The following is a 23,475-nucleotide window of genomic DNA, read 5'->3' on the forward strand; positions in this document are numbered from 1 at the left end:
TGGATGGTCTGGCCAATCTACTAGTCCAGTGTGAAAGCTCCTTAATTGGCATGCAGGTGTCGAACACCCTGGGGATGTACTACCTAGGTCTGATGCCTATGTGCCGATTAGCTCAGTGCGAAAGGGACATGGTCTATCCAGGGACAAAGTAGCAAAGTAGTGACACGTTGATGACATTTCTGCATGAGTGCAGGAACATGAGGAAACAAAAGATTAAAAAGGTATAAACTTTGCTGACATATATAAACCTTTTTAAATTTCTAAAGGACCGAGGGAAAGTCACAGCAGGAAAAAGAGAGAATGACAGACCTGCCGTTCCAGAATTCTGTGCGACGTGAGTTCTACATGAGTATTCCATGCATACAGCTCTTTCTCTGCCGCACAGAATTCTGGGAGGGCAGGGCCACCATCGCTCTTTCCCATGGTCTTTATAAATTGTCCACTATTGCCGCCACCATTCTCCCATGGTCCTTTATGAATTTATAAAGATTTATCTAGGTCGGCACCACAACAGGGGCTGAAGGTCTCACACTGTGCTGTATATAAAGCTTAATTATGTTATAATTAGGCATGATTAATTTTGTTTAAATATAAGATCATCATATATTGATCAGGATTTAGGGTAGGTCCACCATCGTTTGAAGCGTCACTCAGACGTCACCGGTGGAAGAGAGAATGCCCTCTCCCCGGGGATGCCTTGTGATGAGTGAAAGGTATTACTGGGTTACATGAAACCAGTAGCACTCAAGACGAGTGACTTGACATATATGGTCATGTGTCTGAGGGTGTATTTAACATGCAGGTTTTGGAACATTTGTGTTCAACTAACTGGCCCAGAATAGATTGGCTATACCTCATCAAATTGACATGAGAGGGGAAGTGAAGGCATTATCCACATTTTCAGTAAATGGTTTTAATGATTGTTCATACAATGTTTACTGGGAACAGTTAGGTAATAGTGGGAATAAGTTTTAATTCCTTGGCACCTCACCTTTGAAAGATGGATGGTAACTCCCACAATAATAACACTGATCTTCTCTTTTACAGGGAATGATGAACCATCTGTGAAAATGGAATTCAATTCTTCGACTGGTATCAACGCTACGTCTCCCAAAGAACAGGGCCCTCTCGAACGGATACCGCCAATCAAGGCTCTTAAGCCAAATCAGACTGCCAACTCCAACAGGACTGCTGGCAATCGATCGGATAAAATTAGCTCCGATTTCGAGCTCTGCCCCAGGCAGGATAAGGACTGTGCCTTCAATAAAACAATCTCACACTGGAAAGACGTGAAACAGAATTTGGGATTTGCTTGGGAAATGCACATTTACGGGGCAGGAGTTCTCTTCATTGCCCTGATGGTGATATCACTTATTAATCTGATTAGCTCTCCTATTTTGTACATTCCAGACCTTGGCTATCTCATGGCGGCCAATGCCATGCTATTTATATTGGCCTTCTTAAGAGCATTGTACTTATTACTTGATCCATACAGCAGCAATGTCAAACTTCCCTTGATAGGCGGTTTGATGTTGTACAACGTCACATTTCCCCTCCTCGTCACGACCTTTGGTACTCTCACATTGCTGTTACTGAAGGGAGGGAGTCTTCAAATGCTGCCATCCAAATTCCAGAGTCCAGCTCTCCTCTCCGTGATCGCAGCACTCCACATCGTTGTGTTGATAAGTGGAGATCTTCTCTCCCTCCTGGTGAACCCTGCTGTGAACGTGGTCCTGCATGTCTTTTCCGTTTCGTGGGCTTCGTTTTTGATCATGGCCTTCTTTCTCAGCTACCGCAAGCTCCAGAGTCGCTCTGAGGTTGCCATGCGTCCGATTCAGAAACCTGTCGACTGCAACGAGGAATCGGTTGATCACCAGAATCGCGGTAGAACGTTAAGGCAGCTTTTGATTTCCGCAAGGGTGATGGCACTTGGTGCTGTTTTTGGGTTCCTTTGTTGTGCACTCCAGGTCTATGCAACCTTGTGGAATTATGGACTGTTGGGAGAGAAGGGCCGATTCTATTGGGCATGGTGGTTCCTTCAGTTTTGGTATCGAAGTTTTGAGATTGCCATGTCCTTTGCCATGAGCTTTGTGGCCTCGTATGCATTCTGTCAGCAACATGGTCGGCCTGACTACACCTGTTTGAGGAAGATTGTTCAGTATTTTCACCACTACAGGAAAAGCGAGGGGCCGCAGTACCCGAACAACTGCTTTGACTGGTCTTCAGGGACCCAGGACAGGATCACCAGCAACGTTATCTGCAAGAACCTCCTTTGTAACCGACCTGAGTGCATGCCTCTTAAAACAGTGAATGGAACTCATGAAGCAAAACCGGGCAAGAGTTACTGCAGCAACAATGGTTCAATTATGTCGCTCGATCACAGGCCCAAAATACCAGTTCTCGGACCCAAATCTCACAATCTGTTGATGGGCCGTTCGTTTACTAGTATCTGCATTGAGAAGGAGTCGGCTCTGTCTCTCAATGAGTTTGACCTGCGCCCGCCTTCACCCATCAACCTCAGTCGAAGCATCGACGAAGCTCTCTTCAGAGAGCACATTGTCCGAGACAGCTTATTTAATCATTCGAGCCTTCATTATCCTAGCCGCCTCGCCATGGAAGACGGCTGCTCTTCCTTGAGAGTACACAAAGCACGTGATCAGGGTGGCATTACGTTACCACCATCAGATTTTACTCGGAGGAATAGCGACCCCGACTGTTTGTACAGCATGGCCCAAAGCGACTCGCTGAAGAACAACCAAACGGATACATCAAAGCAATCAGTCCTGGATCTCAACAGCAATCAAGCATCCAGCCGACTGCACAGGTCAGCTTCTGGAAGCACCTTGGACAGTATCTCCAGGACTTCCTTTGGAATCCATTGGTACACGTGGACTCGTGAGCGTTCTTCGGAGGAGAGTGTCCCTTCTGCTGACCCAGCTAGTGAAAGTCTTCTCTCACAGGACAAGAGTTTGGACAATCCTGATGTCAGATTGCAGGCAGAAGACCCTGATCTTGAAGCAGAAAAGAGCTTTGTAGAGATCAGAGTGATTGATGATGTCAGCCTTTCCAGTGATACTATTGAGCTCTAATACTTGGGTGTAGATCTGATGTCTTTAATAACATAGGAGGGAATTGGCAAGATCTGGTTGAAGATAAGTTAACTGACGTCATCATTAAGAAGAGGCTCATAATTACAATCACTGTCCAAAAGAGTGTAGAGAGAAGCAGCCAAGGATTCACTCTTAATCTATGACAAAAATTTCAATGTGTGGCTGTAATGCAGAATATTACACACTGCCACCACACCCTTTTTTCTCTGATTTATTAACATACTACCTTCAAAAGCTCGCCTCATCTGAACATTATAACTCTTACAGTACAGCAAGTAGGGCTAAGGATAATGTCAACTTTAAAAACATGGTAAGAATAGATGAACCCAAATGATTTACAAAGTGATTTTTGTTGGTACCGAATAGGTAGCATTATTTTTGGAGTCCAAAGCCAATCCAATTCCATGTTGCTATGATAATGAATGTTTAGCACTTTATCGATTTGTCTCAGAGAGCTCACTCTGCCACACTTCCTCGGGAGAGAGCGGCCTTGTCCCAGGGACGCCTCAAGATTCCGACTGTCAGCCACCTGACATTTATCCGTCCTCAGTGCACACCTCATCATCATTAACCCTCTCCATGAAGGTTTTTGCAGAAGAAGCGGTTATACGTGTGCTAAAGCAGAAGCTGAGAATGAGTGGGACTTCAGGCCTTCAGACCCAGGTGGTGTCAAGGGCACGAGAGAACACGAGTGAGAGGCAGAGGCAGAAAGAAATTACGTCAGTGCTTCACAAAACTGGAATCAAAATCCTTAACGTTTCCAATGAGTGGATTTCAGAAGCGAATGAAAACCCTTTACTTCCTGCTGAGTTTCTCCAGCACACTTGTGTAATTGCGCTACAACCCCAGTATCTGCAGACTTTCCCGTCATTGAGCACATTTTGAAAGGATCACAGGCCTGCAAATTTGTTTCCCATCCACCATCACTGTTGCCATCGTAGGATGGAGCCTCCTCCTTGCAAATCCTTGCCTTTGTGGGAATGACAAATCAATGGCAAAGCATTTTTCACTCTGCCTCGCTGGTGAGTTGGCAAGTTTGCCCTGCGCTATTCACATCCAGCTTTTATAAAACGGTTTGAATAAAGGGAATTGTGTAATGTGTAGCGAAGAGATTGAGAAAGTGTATGGGATGATAACCGGAAATTAAAGGAACAGCAGAGGCCAACCACTTACGTATATCCAGAAGTTTTGTTTGTCCAAACTGAGCTCATCGAGATTAGACTGCTGTGGTGCGTTGCAGTGCGAACAAACAGGCACAAACAGCGAAAGGCTGTATGTCAGGTTTTAATTAGCTTAAAACGCACACAGGGTTTCTGTATCCTCTCTGGCTCCGTGTCCTCTGCTCCTGCCCAAGGGCCAGTGTGAGCCTTTATGTGGAGCCGGTGATTGGTAGGGAGTAGGTGGAGCCAGTCTCGCAGGTTACCTCCCTGCAGGTACAGTGCATTAGGCAGTGCAGGAGAGCGGATGGGCGCAGGCGGTCACCGACAGTCTAGTGGTTGCATCAGCACCACTGCGTAATTTCAACCAAGCGGGAGTGCTCTGAAATGGATTCCATTCACACTCAGCCCTTTGCAATTGGTGATTCAGTTAGTTTCAACAGAAATAGAAGGTGCTGGACGTAAAATTCAACTTGAATGTCAGGTGACTGGATTTTGGGATAAGAAATCTCGGAAAGATTGCATTGAGCTTCTCTTCAGGATTGGGGGCTGTCTTGCAGCAGTCTGTTCCAGCCACCCACCATCTACATCTGTGACTATTGGTATTAATTAGCTCCAGACAGAGGAAGCATCTCTGTTGCTTGTCGACAGTTCCTCTATAAAATACAGACATTCAGGTTGAAGAGACAATCATTGCAGCATACTTTGAGTAACAGAGTGTGCAGTATCACCAATTTTAAGAAATAGTGATAGAATACAATTGCATTTTGGCAGAATCCATTAGATGAATGGATAGAAACAATCTATGTCCATGTTGGGCAATGCCATTTACAGAGGGAGAGAATGCCTGCAGGAACTGATAAATAACTGCAATGCCCCACTGATTTCTCTTGAAACTGGAGTTCAGCGTAATAAAGTTTTATCAGGAACCATGACTTCAAACCTACTTTCAAACATTTAAACAAAAATGGTGTTTGTAATCACTGGGAAAACCTGAATCGCAGTATTTCCAAGAAAGCAATATTCATAGCTTGCCACTGCAGCCCTATTTTAGAAAAATGCTTAACTTAGAAGCACAGAATTATGTTTGATATGAACAGATGGTCCCATCATTTAAATGCACTAGTGCAGCCGAATGGATGGAGCAACTTCTTTTCCGAAGGCTCGCTTGAACAGATCTCTGAAACTGCACTGTTTGCGGAGAAGATCAACATTCATTTTGACGAAAGCTCAACGCCAGCGCGGAGGGGGTTGCTTGCCGGACTCTGACCGACACAGCTGCAGTATATATGCCACTAATATTGAGCCAACACCAGCAGTTGGAGTTGGAAGGGATTTCGGCAACAGAGACTGCAGAAACATGTTCCATTTGTCTGTGTGTGATATTGTCATCCAGGGGAAACGGTCATGTGTTTGCATGAAAGAAAGTGCATGAGTGTAAAGGGGTCAATGAGTTGCATGGATGTGAATTAATGGGGAATTTAAAGTGAAAATGCCAGAGCGATCTATCAGTCAGGCTGCACTTATGAAGAGAGAAACAAAATTAATGTCCGTTTCTCTGATGAAAAGAGGGCGATAACACCGTGCAACCCAGGTTCAGTCCTGACCTCCAGTGTTCTCTGCTTGGAGTTTGCAAGCTCGCCCTGTGACGACATGAATTTTTTGGGTTACTCCACTGTCCTCCCACTTCTTCATGCTGAGAAGTTTGAGTGTCTGCGGTGAATTACTCCTGTGTAAGTGGAGAGAATCAAGGAAGGAGTTGATTGAGATGTGAGAATGATTAGATTACAGGGAAATAAGTGAGGGAAAGAGTAGGGAATGCTGAAAAGAAATAGGACAAAAAGTGCTCACCTGAAATACCAAATCTGTCTCTCCCTCCATCGATACTGCTTGCCCTTGCTGGATATTTCCAACATTTTTTCCGTCTGATTTCCGGTTCACCATATTTCACTTTTGAATGATCAGGGAGTCGGATGTTGGTGAAGCGGCGAGAGTATTCAATTCGACACTGTGTTGTGGAATTTAACATGGAGGGGATGGGGAGAGTGCTCCTTTGTATTTGGGGCTGATTACATTGGAAAGCTGAGGGTCAAAGCAGCTGCTGGTCCTCTCTTTTTGAACTACAGGTCATCTTGGTTCATGAACTTGCAACCCTTAAATCTATTTTGTGATATTCAAATGTCTAGGTTTTTAAAATGCGCCTCTGAGTTTGTTACTGTTGTTGAGTGATCACTGTGTGTGACTCTTTCTTCTGTATATTCTGAAGGGCAACCTGACAATTGGCATGCTGAGCTCCTGAAGGCTGAATACTGTCTACAGATACAACACCCAGATCTTGATGGTTAACCCAGCAAAAAAAATTAGTCCATTGAAGGGAGCGGAAATGTCCAACACAAATCAATAATTGATCTAACGCACCATATTTGATCACAAAAGACTGTGAAATTGAGAGGTTTTTATTAACTATAGATTGGAACAGCCATCAACCTCATTGACTGATCAAGGCAGAGTGGAACGGGGAGCATGCAAAAGAGCTATGGGTAGGACCGGTCTCGGGAGTAACAGTAGTTCACCACAATCACTTTTTTCACTAAGAGCTGTTACATTTACGGAGCTTGCCCTTATACACTTCCTATTCCAAAAGGATACTATCCCCATTGACTACAAATTTATCCTAATTTAACTTTTTGGCCAAACCGACTTAATTTCTTGTATTCGGTTTATGGTTTTTGATTGCATAAAATATTGCAGCTTAAATAAAGATGCAGTATCTCTGTGGGGTTTTTTTTTTTTAGTTAAGCTTTGTGCTCACAGATTTGACTGATGGACAACGCATTTCAGCTCCCAATTTGTAATTCAGGAAAGTCCCACTGTCTGGTGTCACTCAGTCACCTATTGCAAAAAGCCCCCATTCAAAGACCAGGAGCCACCCCGCACACGATGGCCATTCGAGACAGATGAGTCAACCGTAATGACAATTTCCAGAGCCACATACTGTATAAGGTTGGAGATCATGGCTCCCGAAGCTCCGTCGGAGAGGGGCGATTGATTTGAAATTGTCTGGTGTTTAATTGTATCAGAGCATTTGTATATTTTGATGCATTGCTGATGGCATTTTGGAACATGACATTCTGTGTGAAACACTTTCTACAGCTAAAGCACAGTGGTCATTTTCAAAATCTCCCGTAATGATCCTATATGGCCTTTGTTTTATAGCAAATTTACAAGACAGTAAAAGTATACTTTTTTACGTTTTGTTCACAAAATAAAGTCAATGTTTTTGCTGGTTGCGCAGCTTTATTTTATCCTTTGTGGAAAATGTACGTGGAAATTATAATTCATGGGAATGGTTCGTGCGCATTAATGTGGATGAGATGTAGTATGAGATGTGGATGAGATTCCATATTCCTGTATGCAAAAGAAAATTTAGATTGGCTTTGAGGATTATCCATTCAGGATATACTGGTTGCTAGCCAGTATATGTTTTGGTACATGTCAGGATGATCCTGCTACACCCTGCCATTTGGGATGGCTTGGTTAACGCAACAGTTAGCACAACGCTATCACCGCAACAACGACCCGGGTATGAATTTGCCTCTGTCTGTAAGGAGCATGTATCTTTTCCCAGCATTGCAGAGATGTGAGGGAGCATCTCTCAGGGAGGTGTGAGGGAGGAGGTCTCAGAGGTGTGAGGGAGGAGATGTCAGAGGTGTGAGGGAGCAGCTCCTGGAGGTGTGAGGGAATAGCTCCAAGAGGTGTGAAGGAGCAGCCAGTCAGCCCTTCTAGTCTGTGCTGACCAATATTCAGCTAATCCCACTGAACTGCTCCCACTCCATAACCCTCCAAACCGCTCCCGCCCTTGTATCTATCCAATCTATTTTTAAAACTTGAGATCAACCCCGCATTCACCATTCATCAGATGGTAGCCCATTCCGTACTCCTACCACTCTCTGGGTGAAGAACTTCCCCCTAATGTTCCCCCTAAACCTTTCCCCTTTCAGCTTAAAACATTGATCCCTCGTATTTATCTCCCCCAATCTGTGGAAAAAGCCTATTTGCATTTAATCTGTCTTTACCTCTGATAATCTTGTAAACCTCTATCAAATCTCCCCTTATTCTTCTTCGCTCCAAGGAATAAAGGCCCAACCTGTTTAATCTTTCCCTGTAACTCAGCTTCTGAAGACCCGGCAACATCCTAGTAAATCTTTCCATCTTTTTGACATCCTTCCTGTAGTTAGAACTGCACTCTATATTCCAAATTTGGCCTCACCAATAAGCAACTGCAACATAACATCCCAACTCCTATACACGATACTTTGATTTATAAAGGTTGAGATACCAAAAACGTTCTTTACAACCCTGTTGACCTGCAGCGCCACCTTCAAGGAACAATGTATCTGCATTCCTAGATCTCTCTAGTCCTCCACAGTGTCCCACCATTTACTGTGCATGTCCTACCTTGGTTTGCCCTTCCAAAATGCTTCACCTCACACTTGTCTGCATTAAACTGCAGCTGCCATTTTTTGGCCCATTCTCCCAGATGGTCCAGATCCCTCTGCGAGTTTTGGAAATCCTTTTCACTCTCCACGACTCCTATCTTTGTGTCATCAGCAAACTTGCTAATCCAATTTAATATGTTATCAACCAGATCATTGATATAGACAACAAACAACAATGGTCCCAACACAGATCCCTGAGGCTCACCACTAGTCACAGGCCTCCAGTCTGAGAAGCAACCATCCACTCTCTTCTCCCACACAGCCAATTTTGAATCCAGTTTACAACCTCATCATGGATACCTAATCTCTTAACCTTCTGAACTAACCTCCCATGTGGGACTTTGTCAAAGGGCTTACTAAAGTCCATGTAGACAACATCCACAGCCTTTCCTTCATCCAACTTCTTGGCAACTTCCATTAAAAATTGTACAATATTCGTTATCCTGGTGGGCAGGTTTGCAAGAAATGTTAGGAGGGTTTAAACTAATTTGGCGGGTGGGGGGTGGGAACCAGAGTGAAGAGCATAAGATAGAAAGTCAAATGCATGAAGCAATGTATTCTGAGTTTACAAGGAAGGACAGGCATAAATATGTCTATTTTAACTCTAGGAGTATTAGAAATAAAGGGGATGAACTTAGTGTATGGATCAGTACGTGGAAATATGATGTTGTGCCCATTACAGAGACTTGACTGGAGGAAGAGCAGGATTGGCTGATCACGTACCTGGGTGTAGGTGTTTTAAAAGGAATAGGGTGGGAGGTAAGAGAGGGGAGAGGAGTAGCATTACTGGTCAGGGATGGGCACAGTGGAGGGAGTGTCCACTGAGTCGGTGTAGGTAGAAGTCAGAAATAGGAAGGGTGCAATCACTGTGCTGGGAGTAGTCTGTAGGCCCCTAAATAGCCCTCAGGACACAAAGGAGTAGATAAGTAGGCAGATTTTGGAATGGTGCAAGAAATACATGGTTGTAGTTATGGGTGATTTCAACTTCCCCAATATGGACTGGCACTTCCTGACTACAAGAGGGATAGATGGGGCTAAATTTGTCAGGTGTGTGCAAGTATGTGGACCAGCCGACGAGAGGAGAGGCCACACTGGATCTGGTTCTGTGGAATGAACCTGGTCAGGTGTTGGACCTCTCGGTGGGGGAGCATTTTGATGAGTATGTCCACAACTCCCTGATCTTCAGCATAGCTATGGATAAGGGTAAAAACAGACAAAATGGGAAAGTGTTTAATTGGGGAAGGATTAATTATGATGGGATGAGGTAGGAACTAGTGAGAGTAAATTGGAAGCAGATGTTCAAGGGTGAAAGTACAGAGTAAACATGGAGGAAGTTTAGGGATCACTTGTGCTGGGTTCAGAATAGGTTTGTCCCACTGGGAGAAGAAAAAGATGGTAGGAAAAGGGAACCATGCTTGACAAAACAGGTGAGGAAATTAATCAAGAGGAAGAAGGAAGTATACGTTGGATATAGGAAACAGGAAGGGCTCATGAGAAGTATATGGTAGCCAGGAAGAAGTTTAAGAAAAGATTTACAAGAGTTCAAAGAGGGCATGAGAAGGTCTTGGCATGTAGGATTAAGGAGAATCCCAAGGAGTTCATGCATATGTGAAGAACTGAAGGATGATGAGAATGAAGGTGAGTCCTCTAAAGGATAAAGGAGGCAACATGTGCCTGGAAGTGGAGGAGGTTGGGCAGTTCTAAATGAATAATTTGCTTCAGTATTCACAAGAGAAAAGGACCTGGATCAGGATGAGGTTGGAATAGAAGAGGCCTGTGTGCTGGACAGTGTGAAGATTAAGGAAGAGGAAGTGTTGGATTTTTTTTTCTCCCCTTTTTAAGATATTTTTACTGATTTGAACAAAACCCTGGACACAAGGTTTACTAATAACAACAACTGAACCATATACACATCGCACATCAATTGTATGTATCTCTGCCTTTGCTACATGTTAACCTGCTGAATTTCTCCAGCATTTTGTGCTTTTACTTCAACCACAGTGTCCACAGAATTTTGCGATGTACTAAAATCTACTCAAGGAGTCAGTATGGCTTTGTGAAGGGAAGGCCTAATTGAGAATTTTGCAGAGGTAACAAAAGAAACTGATGAAGGTCATTTAATTTAGACATACAGTATAGTAACAGGCCATTTTGGCCCACAAGTCCGTGTCACCCAATTTACACTCCATTAACCTACAACCATGGTATGCTTCAAATGGTGGGACGAAACTGGAGGCCCTGGGGAAAACCCAAGCAGACATGGGGAGAACATACAAACTCCTTAGTCAGTGTGGGATTTGAGCCCCAGTCCCGATCGGTGGCGCTTTAAAGGCGATGCGCTAACCGCCATGCCAACTGTGCTGTAGATATAGTCCATATGGATTTCAGTAAGGTATTTAACAAAATCCCCCAAGAGATTTGTCCAGATAGTCATGAGGTAGAAGATCCATGAAACATATAAACCACTTTTACAACAGTAAATGAAAAACAAGACAGAGCACAAAAAGTCAGCCAGTGCCTTTGGTTGATTGATCATTCAGGAATCTGATGGCAGTGGGGAAGAAGCTGGCCTTGTGCCGCTGAGTGCTCGTCTTTAGGCTCCTGTACCTTTTCCCTGATGGTAGCAGAGTGAAGAGGGCATGACCTGGGTGGTGGGGGGTCTTTGAGGATAGAGGCTGTTTGGATTAAAAATGGGCTTGACTGCAGAAAGCAGAGAGAAGTAGGAAAGTATTCTGCCTGGAGGTCGGTGACCTGTGGAGTGTCACAGGGGTCTGTTCTGGGACACCTACTCTTTGTAATTTTTATAAATGTCCTGGATGAAGAAGTAGAAGGATTGCTCAGTAAGTTTGTGGATGATATGAAGTTTGGATAATTGTGGATAGTGCTGAATGTTGTCATAGGTTACAAAAGGATATAGATAGAATCAGAACCTGAATTAGAATTTATTGTCATGAACAAGTTATGAAATTTGGTGTTTTGTGGCAACATCACAGTGCAAACATTCATATAAACCATTTTTACAATAGTAAATGAAAAAACAAGACAGAACACAAAAAGTCAGGCAGTGCCTTTGGTTGATTGATCATTCAGGAATCTGATGGCAGCGGGGAAGAAGCTGTCCTTGCGCTGCTGAGTGCTCGTCTTTAGGCTCCTGTACCTTTTCCCTGATGGTAGCAGAATGAAGAGGGCATGATCTGGGTGGTGAGGGGTCTTTGAGGATAGAGGCTGCTTTTTTAAGACACTGCCTCATGTAGATGTCCTCAATGAAGTGAAGTCTCGTGCCTGGGACGTTGTAGGCTGAGTTAACAACCCTCTGGAGTTTATTCTTGTCTTGAGAGTTGGCACCACAATACCAGACAGTGATACATCCAGCCCAAATTCTCTCCACGGTACACCTGAAGAAGTTTAGGATGGTCTTTGGTGAAATACTGAATCTCCTCAGACACCTCACAAAGTATAGCTGCTGGTTGGCCTTCTTTGTGACTGCATGGAGGCTCCAGGACAGATCCTCAGAGATGTTGACACACAGAAATTTGAAGTTCTTGACCCTCTCCACTACTGAGCCCTGGGTTGTGTTCCCTGACTTCCTTCTGAAGTCCACAATCATCTCTTCAGTTTTGCTAACATTGAGTGCAAGGTTGTTCTCATTACACCACTCAATGAGCTGATCTATCTCCTTCTTCATTGCTGGTTGTAATTCAGCCCACAACTGTGATGTCATCAGCGAATAGATGGCATTGGAATTGTGCCCGGCCACACAGTCATGGTGTATAACAGTAGAGCAATGAGATAAGCACGCACTCTTGGGGTGCGCCTGTGTTGATGATGAGTGCGGAGGAGACGTTGTTTCCAATTCGTACTGACTGTGGCCGTCTGATGAGAAAGTCAAGGATCCAGTTGCAGAGGGGTTTTCAGAGACCTAGAGATTGTAGCTTGACCAGCACTGAAGAAATAATTGGTGTTGAAGGCTGAGCTGTGGTCGATGAAAAGCACCCATATATATGGCTTTCTGTTTTTGATGTATCCAGAGCTGAGTGGAGACAGCGATATTGCATCTGCTGTGGAGCGATTGTGACAACAGGCGAATTCCAGTGGGCCCAGACCTTTGCTTAGGTACGCGCTAATTCTGGCCATGACCAGCCTCTCAAAGCATTTAATCTCCATAGAAGTTAGTGCTACTGGGTGGTAGTCATTGAGGCAGCTCACACTACTTTTTTTTGGGTACTGGGATGATTGATGCCCTTTTGAAGCAGGTGGGAACTTCTGACTGCAGCAATGAGAGGTTGAAAATGTTTGTGAACTCTCTGGCTTGTTGGTTGGTGCAGATTTTCAGTACTCTGCCAGGTACGCCATCAGGGCCTGATGACTCACGAGGGTGCACCCTCTTGACTGATGTTCTGACTTCGTCCTCAGAGACAGATATCACAGGGTCCTCAGCCTTCTCAGGGATTCTAATAGGCACTGTATGGTTCTTCTTCTCAAAGCAAGATTAGAAGGTGTTCAGCTTATTGGGTAATGAAGCATCACAGTTATCTATAGTGTTCATCTTCGCTTTTTTGGCTGTAATTGCTTGCATTCCCTGCCATAGCTGTCATGTATCTGTCTCTAGTTTCCTCCGGAATTGCCACTTTGCTTCACAAAGTGAAGGTTGTACCGAGACTTCTTGTAAAGATCTCGATCCCAGGCCTTAAACACCATTGTTCTCACCCTCAGCAGGTTGCAGATTCTCTGATTCATCCAGGTCTTCTGGTTGGAGAACACCTGGTATATGTGTGTGTGGACACACACTCATCCACGCAGATCATGATGAAGTCAGTGACACCTGTTGCATATTCATTCAAGTCTATGGATGAGTTCTTGAGTATATTCCAGTCCACCGATTCAAAGTAGTCGTGCAGATGCTCCTCCACCTCCCTTGACCATACTTACGCCGTCTTCACCACTAGTGCAATGGTTTCCAGTCTCTGCTTATACGCTGGGAGTAGAAGTACAGCCAGGTGATCAGACGTACCGATGTGTGGTCATGGTATGGCTCGGTATGCTTTTTTCATGGAGGTGTAGCAGTGGTTGAGGTTGTTGGTTCCCCGGTCTCACATGTCAGAGACTTCTTCAGGTTGGCCCGATTGAAGACTCTTTTAATGAGTGGGAAGGCATCAGGATGTGCTGCCTCATGTCTGCTTATTACAGTGCTCAGTCCCTCCAATGACAGCCTGACGTTAGCCAGAGGCGGAATGTACTCTGTGACCAGAATGATGGTGGTGAATTCCTTCGGCAGGTAGAACGGACGACACTTGATCACCAGATGTTCCAGGTTGGGGGAGCAGGACTGAGACATGACCATCATGTCTGTGCACCATGATAAATTGAAGATGACACAAACGCCACCTCTTCTGGTTTTTCCAGACACTGGTGTTGAATTAGGATAATGGAGGGTGTAGCCCTTGAGCTGCAGTGCTCTCTGGGTTTAGCTATGTTTTTGTAAACCACATCACACTCCCTGATGTCCCTCCGATGTTGAAGTTGGAGTTCATCAAGTTTGTTCTCCAAGGACTGTACATTGGCCAGGAGGATGGTAGGGAGTGGAAGTCTGAGGTCCCGGCATTTCATCTTGACCTGTAGCCCCCCCCCCCCCCCCCCCCCCCCCTGCATCCAAAGTTGGGCAGAAAAGTGGCAGATGGAGTTCAATCCAGATAAGTGTGAGCTGATGCATTTTGGAACGTCAAACCAGAAGGCTTAGTACAGAGTTAATGGTTGGATACTTAACAGTGTGGAGGAACAGAAGAACGTTGGGGTCTAAATTCATACATCTCTCAAAGTTTCCATGAAAATCGACAGGACAGTTAAATTTTTAGACATGTAGCACAATAACAGGCCATTTGGCCCAGAAGCCTGTGCTACCCAATTACACCTGATTGACCTACACCTCCAGTACATTAAGAAGGCTAGTGGGATGCTGGGCTTCATTAATAGGTGTATTGAGTTCAAGAGTGGAGAGGTTATGTTGCAACTCTATAAATCTCTGATGAGATCATGCTTGGAGTATTGTGTTCAGCTCTGGTCACCTCATTTATAGGAAGGATGTGGAAGCCATGGAGAGGGTGCAGAGGAGATTTACCAGGATGTTGCCTGGATTGAAAAATAAATCTTATGACAGTGAACTGGGACTTTTCTCTTTGGAGTGAAGAAGGATGAGAGGAGACTTAATAGAGGCCTACAAGATTCTGAGAGCCATCGATAAGGTGGATAGCCAATGTATGTTTCCCAGGGCAGGAATAGCAAACATCAGAGGACATCTGAAGGGAGGGAAGTTTAGGGGAGACATCAAGGGGTAAGTTTTTTCACACACAGAGTTGTGGGTGCCTGGAATGCCTTGCCAGGGATTGTGGTGGAGGCTGAAATATTAGGCACATTTAAGAATCTCTTAGACAGCCACATGGGGATGGAAAAAAAATGGAGGGTTATGGGGTAAGAAGGATACAGTACTTATTTTGGTAGGAATATGTAGGTCAGCTCCACAGTGAGGGCTAAAGTGCTGTGCTATGTGTTAGTCTATGTCCTTGATCATAGGTATAAGTTTCAAGCATATTCAGGTAGCACAGCCAAATGACCTGCTGCCTCACAGCCCCAATGATCCTGCTTGAATCCTAGCCTCTAGTTCTGTGTATGTGGAGTCTGCATGTTCCCCTGTATGCTCTGGGTTCCACCCACATCCCAAAGGTGGGTGGGTTGCTGGTTAATTTGCCCACTGTAAATTGTCCCTAGTGTGTCGGTGAAGGTTGATGAGAATTTAAAATAGAGTTAGAGGGAAATGGGTGCTTGACGGTTGGCATGGACCTGGAGTGAAAGACATGCTTCCCTTCCCTGCCTGTGTATGACCCAAAGATGAGGGGAGAAACAACGAGGGAAAGAAACTGTAGAGAGGAAATTCAGAAATGAAGGTCATCCCATTGGATGGCTCACAGGGTAAATCTAACTGAGGGAGTGTCAGCAGTTTGAGAAGAGTGAAATGCTGAAAAGCAAATAAAAAGCAAGGAACTGATAATGGAAGGGATGAATAGGCAGGTTTGTTTCTGGCAGAAATCAGCTCCATTTCAGCTTTAGAGCCTTAAGAAGTGGGTGATTCAATATTTAACATCTGTGATGAGGTAAGCGTCAGACCTCGGTGCAACAGCTAAGTACCGAGACTGGATAAATAAAGATAACTAGTACCCCCCCTGATTATGGGGTATTTACACAGCTGGAAATTTGTCCCTGAGGATAAGCCTACCGCCAAAAAAAACCTTAAAGAAATAAAGGTTGAAATTGAAGGATGCTCTTTCAAATTCAGTCATGAATGAGAAATCGAGGAGCAGAGGAGCACAAGGCCCATAGAAAATTGGCATCGAGTTTCCTCCCACACTCCATAGAAGTTAATAAAAAGCAGAGAATGCCGGTGAAAATAAGGTCAGGCAGCATCTGTGAAGAGAACCAAAGTTAATGGTTCGGGTCACTGGCCCATCATGAGAAGTTCGATCAGATTTACTGTGTCTGCAGTTGTTGGAAGCAATGTGGCCAAAGATTATTTGGTACTGAGGATATTTGAAAACAGGATCTATTGAGAACTAATTTCTTGCCTGACATTTTTGAGTGCTCTGAATCACTTTTAAGCCATTGCAGTACTTTTGTAATCAGGAAAAGTGGAGAAGGGGAATCATGTCACTAAAATGCAGGCAGGAGGGCCGCTGATGTATCGGTTTCCTTGCATTTGCTCATTGGACGTGATCTCTTTACTTTCGCTGATGTCTTCATTCTTGGCTCATTCTTTCCTCATGTGTTAAACATGGCGTGATGAACATCTAGGAGAATATGAATGAGTTGGACAGAGAAAATGTGAAAAGAATGTGGATTATGAATTGTAGGTTGTTACTTAAAAATCTATGGGAAATAAGGTGCAGGCATCGTTTGCTCATGGAATAGTTGGAACATGGAATTGATTACCACAGAATATGGCAGGGGGAAAATGATTAGATGCTTTTGGGAAAAAAAATGGATGAATAAAGTATTACCTACTCAGACAGCAGCAATAGAAATGAGCCCAGACGGTGTTATATTTAAAATAATTATTATTAATTACCAATAACACCTTATCTAAACTTAACCCCCCCAACTCGATCAGAGGAGAAATGTTCTGTTACTTTTCAAGTAAATAAGACTTCCATTTGTAACAACATCTTATTGTTGGAAAAAAAAAGCCCAAATTCTGTCAGGTAGAGCCTGGTTTTAATAAACATGTTGGTATCCATTTTGTACTAAATTGGCATTGGATTGGTCATTTTTCTGGTGCCACTCCAGGTGTTTTAATTTCTGACCACTATATAGATCTCATTCGTTTCCCCCTCTCTTCCCTCCCCACCCTTAAGTTGTTATAGGTGGGTGAGAATTGAGCACATATTACACAAAATGAAAACAGTGTGGAAAAGTTGATAGGCAAGTGAAATGGTGCTTTTAGGACTTTGAGAAGATTTGTGCAGTTAATATTTTGTTCCGTACGAAGCTTTTTTTTCTTGACCCACTGAAGTGATAAGAAAACCAAGAGACCTTGTTTGAGTTGGGAGGGAATGACTGTGGCAGCTTTAGTGTGTAACGTGTGGTAGGTAATAACGATCTAGCAGAGAAATGAAGAGGATGAAATCTCAATGTCCCTGAGTTGTCATGCAGTTGCAAGAGTGGAAAATATTACAGCATCCATGTTGACCCAAGTGATGGGCTGGAACCACATTATTGTGAAGCTGAAGAGAATGTTCAGAAACAATTTATGCTTAATGTACTTCTGGAAGCGAACACAAATTATCCTGCAATTTGGAAACTGATGCTGTGGTCCCAACAGGATGTATTCCCCTCTTAAGGGAGGGGAATACATACATGCCAGATCACTGAGAGCACCTGATCATAAAAACAACTTGATAATCATCACCTCTTTCCAAGCTGCCATAAAGACTGTTTTAAGTCTTGTATTTGTAATCACTGATTTTAGTCCATTATCTAACTCTATGACTAAACCACTTGAAGCTGGGACAGGCCCTTGCACTACAAAAAGCTTTGTTTATGACCGTGTCACTGGTAAGGATTTTATAAATAATTCAATCTCACTGTTGAAACATTTTCTTTTACATATAGAGCCATAGAACGCTACAGCACTGAAAACAGGCCGTTCGGCCCCTCAAGACTGTACTAACCACCAGTCCCACTGACCTGCACTCATTCCATAACCCTTCAGAACTCTCCCATCCAATGAATCCATCCAATCTATACTTAAAACTCAAGATCGAGTCCCCATTCACCACATCAGATGGCAACTCGTTCCACACTCCCACCACTCTCTGAGTGAAAATTTTTCCCCTAATGTTCCCCCTAAACCTTTCCCCTTTCAGCTTAAAACTATGACCTTTCGTATTTAGCTCCCCCAATCTAAATGGAAAAAGCCTACTCACATCCACTCTGTCTATACCTCTCATAATCTTGTAAATCTCTATCAAATCTCCCCTCATTCTTTTTCACTCCAAGGAATAAAGTCCTAATCTCTTTAATCTTTCACTGTACTCAACTCCTGAAGAACAGGCAACAACCTAGTAAATCTTCTCTGCACTCTCTCAATCTTATTGATATCCTTCCTGTAGTTAGGTGACCAGAACTGCACACAATATTCCAAATTAGGCCTCACCAGTGTCTTAAACAATTTCATCATAACATCCCAACTCCTATAATCAATACTTTGATTTATAAAGGCTAAGATGCCAAAAACTCTCTTTACTACCCTGTCCACCTGCGGTGCCACCTTCAGAGAACAATGTATCTGCATTCCCAGATCTCTTTGCTACTCTGCACTCCTCAGTGCCCCACCATTTACTATGTATGACCAACCTTGGTTTGCCTTTCCAAAATGTACCACCTCACACTTGTCTGCATTAAACTCCATCTTCCATTTTTTTGGCCCATTCTCCCTACTGATCCAGATCCCCCTGCAAACTTTGAAAATCTTCCTCGCTGTCCACTACACCTCCTATCTAAGTGTCATCAGCAAACCTGCTGATCCAATTTACCACATTATCATCCAGATCATTGATATGGACAACAAGCAATAATGGTCCAAACACAGATCTCTGAGGCACACCACTCATCACAGGTCTCCAGTCTGAGAAGTAATCGTCCATCACCACTCTCAGTTTTCTCCCATACAGCCAATTTCAAATCCAGTTTACAACCTCTCCATGGATACCTAGTGTCTTAACCTTCTGAACTAACCTCCCATGTGGGACCTTGTCAAAGACTTTACTGAAGTCCATGTGGACAACATCCATAGCCTTTCCTTCACCTACCTTCTTGGTAACCTCCTTGAAAAACTCTACAAGATTTGTTAAACATGACCTACCATGCACAAAGCCATACTGACTGTCCCTAATCAGACTATGGCTGTCCAAATACCTATATATCTTATCTCTCAGAATTCCTTCCAATAATTTATCTACTACCGACAGGATAACATGAGCTCCCCTCCAATCCTCCAGCACGTCACCCATGGCTAAGGACATTTTAAATGTATCTGCCAGGGCCCTTGCATTTCTACACTAGTCTCCCTCAAGGTCTGAGGGAATATCATATCCAGCCCAGGTGATTTATCTAACTTTATTTGTTGTAAGGCAGCAAGCACTTACACCTTCTTAATCTCCAATATGTTCCATGACCATTTCTGTTTGTTTCCCTTCATTAAAAATGATGCCTGTTTCCTGAGTAAATATTGATGCAAAAGAAACATTTAAGATCTCTCCCATTATGTGAGGCTCCACATATAGTTGACCACGTCGATCCTCAATCAGAACAATTTTGTCCCTTACTACCCTTTTACTCTTAATATACTTGTAGAAACTCTTTGGGTTTCCTTCACATTATCTGCCAAAGGAACCTCAAGTCTCTTTTTGCCTTCCTGATTTCCTTCTTGAGTATTTTCTGGCATTTTCTGTACTCTTTAAGTACCTCATTAGTTCCTTGTTGCCTATACCTGCTTCACACCTCCCTTTTCTTCTTAACCAGATTGCTAATAACCCTTGAAAAAACCAGGGTTCCCTATTCCCATTATCTTTGCCTTTAATCTTAACAGGAACATGCAAACTCTGCACTCTCAAAATTTCACCTTTGAAGGCTTTCCACTTATTTAACACACCCTTTCCAGAAAACAACATCCCAATGCACTCTTCCTAGATTCTTTCTCATTTCCACAAAATTTGCCTCCCTCCAATTTAGAATCCCAACATGAGGACCAGACATATTCTTTTCCATAATTAACAAAGCTAATGACATTATGGTCACTGGACCCAAAATGTTTGCTGACACGTACATCCAGGGGTGCAGAGCTGCTGGAGCTCTGGCACCTCACCAGGCCGCTTAGGCATCTCATCAGGCCACTTCAGAGCCACTTCAGGTCCATCCTGGCAATTCGTGGTGGCACCTTGTCCTCCTCCCCTCTGCTGAGTGCTATTCTCTATTCTGCACATAACTGTCTCTTCCACGATGGGTCGCCCTACTTTGTAGTCCTGCAGTTCGCTGTCAATTATACAGCTCCAATACAATATGGTGGCTCAGGAGACCTCCTTGTCGCCGTTTTGGTAAGCTTTGGAACCTAAAAAATTAGCACTGTTCTCCTGCATACATCTGTCACCTGACCTGTTTTTTTCCTTAATAAGAGATCAAGTATTCCATCCTTTCTCATTGGTACCTCTATATATTGATTTAGAAAACTTTCCTGAAATCATTTGACAAACTCCAAGCCATCCAGCCCTTTCACAGTATGGGAGTCCCAGTCAATATTTGGGAAGTTAACATCTCCCACTATCACAACACGCTGTTTCTTACATTGATCTGCTATCTCTCGACAGATTGCTCCTCCAATTCTCTCTGACTATTGGGTGATCTATAAAACAACCCTATCAGTGTGGTCACACCCTTACCGTTCCTCAGCTCTACCCATATGACCTCTGTAGACAAACCCTCCCGCTGTCCTGACTTTGCACGGCTGTGATATTTTCCCTGACTAGCAATGCTACCCCTCCCTCTCTATCACGTCTGAAACAACGGAACCCCAGAAAATTGAGCTGTCCCTCCTGCAACCAAGTCTCACTAATAGCAATAATGTCATAATCCCCCATGTCAATCCATGTCCTAAGCTCATTATCCATTCTATCAATACTCCTTGTATTAAAATAAATACACCTGAGGACATTTCCAGCATGTCCAAACCTTTGATTTCTGTCTATACATGCAGACCCTACATGACCTTTCTCCTCCTGCTCACGAACTGCTCTAACATTCTAGTTCCCCTCCCTCTGCAAATCAAGTTTAAACCCATTGGGACAAGACTAATAAACCTCCCCACAAGGATATTACTCCCTTTCCATTTCAGATGCAATCCATCCTGTCAGTACAGATCCCACCTTCCTTCCCGGAACACAGCCACGTGATCCAGAAACCTGAAGCCTTCCCTCCTACACCATGTCTCCAGCCATGTGTTAAGCTGCCTTATCCTCCAATTTCTTACCTCTCCAGCACATGGCACGGGAAGCAATCCTGTGATCACCACCTTGGAGATCCTCTTCTTCATCCGAGCGCCTAACTCCCCAAACTCTCCTTTCAGGACCTCCTCGCCCTTCCTACCTATGTCATTGGTCCCTACGTGGACCAGGACATCTGGCTGTTCACCCTCCCACCTTAGAAGTCGTGAACTCGATCTGAGATGTCCCGTACCCTGGCACCAGGGAGGCAACATACCATCTGGGATTCACAATCTCCTCCACAGAACCTCTCATCTGTCTTCCTAACTATGTCCTCTGTGTTTCCAGCTCTCCCCTCTCCTTTGCTGTGTGCTGGAATGTCATTCCCTATACTTAATTACGTGTTGTTTTGAAAAATCCACCAGTCCTTTCCTGGTAGCCTCTGTTCATTGGTATTTCAGTGTCTCCAGAGCAGCGAGCCGTCACGTGGCACAACACAGGATGCTCTCGATGTCGGACCCGGGCACCAGTAAGTACCAAACTCCGCTAAACTTTTCCAAACTCTGCACAAGTGCGCCCAAGTCAGCCCCAGATGCGGACAAGGTTATTTTATTTTGTTGTTGGTTGTTCCTCGCCTTTGGACACTGGAATAGCACCTTTAATTACATCTGTGGATTTCGACCTTGACCCGCACAGAACAGCGGAGATACTGGTTCGGCTGTATTTAAACAGCCGCGGGGAGGGAGGGGGGGAGGAGGAGATTTTAAGTGGGGGTTTGACCATGATTAGCTTCGAGCAAAGTGAATAGGGGAAGGTCGGGGTCATGTTCACTTCCCTACTCGCACTCGGGAGAAAAAATTGTACATCAAGTTCTCGTCCTGTCTACAGCTCTCGGTGTAATATCATTGCTGATGTTATTTCCCAATACTGGCTGCGGACATGGTCACTCTCATCTGGCCCGGCCTCTATCCCAGGCTTTTCACACTCCTGTCTGGTGCTCTATCACCCATCTTTTCCTGTCTCCTGCCAGCTTTCCCTCGCCTCTCCTCCTCCCTCCCTTCTCCCTTTCCCTCTCCCAGTCCCCTCCCCTTATCCCTCTCCCCCGCCCCTTCCCTTTTCCCTCCCCCCTCCCCTCCCCTTTTCCCTCCCCCCTCCCCTCCCCTTTTCCCTCCCCCCTCCCCTCCCCTTTTCCCTCCCCCCTCCCCTCCCCTTTTCCCTCTCCCCCTCCCCTCCCCTTTTCCCTCTCCCCCTCCCCTCTCCCCTTTCCTCCAGGTTCCAGCATCTGTGTGTCTCCCATTAAAATCTGATGGACTTGTTCAGGATTTTGACTATTTCACCCATTTAATGCAGCTGAGGTACAAGGACCGCCAGCCACGCCATTCATAAAGATCATGGTGGATATACTCCATTTCTCCTCTCCTCTTCTGTGCCATTTCCCTACACCTCTGATTCCTCAATCTTTCAAAAATTCTATCTGCTTCTTCACTTTGTACCCATAAGGGTCTAGCCTCCACAAGCCCCTGGGGTGGAGAAGTTCAGTGATACATCACCCTTTGGGAGGCAAGTTTGTGGACACCTGACTTATTAATGACACTCACCTAATTTTGTAACTAATGGAAATGCATCTCTTGGTCCATTAGCAGTACAACTGATTTCCAAAGCAGTACGACTGTTGTCGAAGAGTCAGTTTCAGGGTAGCTTTGGATGGTCCATCCCCCCCCCATTGATAACTCTGTGTCATTGGTGTGGCCCACACAAATTCACCAGGGTTTCCTTCCATAGAGCGGATGTCGTTACCATGTACACCCCTGACAGGCAGTGGGAGAATCAGTGTCACACAAAGAAGCTTCTCCGTGACTCCGCTATTCCTTCCAAAAGTGAGTCAGGCGTCCATCCCACTCTCAGTCAATCAGGTGAGCATCTAATTAACTACCTGAAATGTTAGGGCAGCAGTCGCAGTGAGAGGTTTATTCATTATGACTGTGTGGTTGTTATGGTAGAAGCCCAGTTGCTATGGCTGCATTGTGCTCTACTTTGCAGATTTCATTTGATTTTAGTTAACCCTTTAATTGATGGATAATTTCTGGGAGTTACTATCTTGAAGGACATTTCCTGGACCCAACACGCTAATATCCTGAAAAAAGCACATCAACTACCTCGGAAGTTTGTGGAGGTTCGGAAACCTTGG

General features: G+C 44.4%; 2 protein-coding genes and 1 long non-coding RNA gene across 18 annotated transcripts in view; 2 read left to right on the forward strand and 1 right to left on the reverse strand.

Annotated features, from left to right (window-relative positions):
• Nucleotides 1-7,556, forward strand: part of LOC138763094 (proline-rich transmembrane protein 3) — a 115,920-nt gene extending 108,364 nt beyond the window's left edge. For 12 of the 13 annotated variants that reach the window (XM_069936727.1, XM_069936722.1, XM_069936728.1 and 9 more), the window contains one exon: nucleotides 1,048-7,556. In XM_069936727.1, the coding sequence (XP_069792828.1) occupies nucleotides 1,048-3,089 (2,042 nt within the window). In that variant the 3' untranslated portion in view covers nucleotides 3,090-7,556. The remainder of the gene's footprint in view (nucleotides 1-1,047) is intronic. The other variant, XR_011357317.1, reaches the window with a different exon arrangement.
• Nucleotides 4,379-23,264, reverse strand: LOC138763099 (uncharacterized). Its single transcript, XR_011357318.1, has 2 exons — nucleotides 22,886-23,264; nucleotides 4,379-4,923 (listed from the first exon to the last, which is right to left on the reverse strand). It is a non-coding gene; the product is annotated as an uncharacterized lncRNA (long non-coding RNA).
• LOC138763097 (uncharacterized) overlaps nucleotides 21,385-23,475 on the forward strand; it is a 41,080-nt gene continuing 38,989 nt past the window's right edge. The window contains exons 1-2 of one of the 4 annotated variants that reach the window (XM_069936740.1): nucleotides 21,385-21,816; nucleotides 23,070-23,200. In XM_069936740.1, coding sequence (XP_069792841.1) covers nucleotides 23,086-23,200 — 115 coding nt within the window. In that variant the 5' untranslated portion in view covers nucleotides 21,385-21,816; nucleotides 23,070-23,085. Of the gene's footprint in view, nucleotides 21,817-22,887; nucleotides 23,201-23,475 lie in introns of those variants that run through there. The other 3 variants (XM_069936744.1, XM_069936741.1, XM_069936742.1) reach the window with 3 other exon arrangements.

Source organism: Narcine bancroftii, chromosome 5 (genome assembly GCF_036971445.1).
Source record: "Narcine bancroftii isolate sNarBan1 chromosome 5, sNarBan1.hap1, whole genome shotgun sequence".
Lineage (NCBI taxonomy): Eukaryota > Metazoa > Chordata > Chondrichthyes > Torpediniformes > Narcinidae > Narcine > Narcine bancroftii.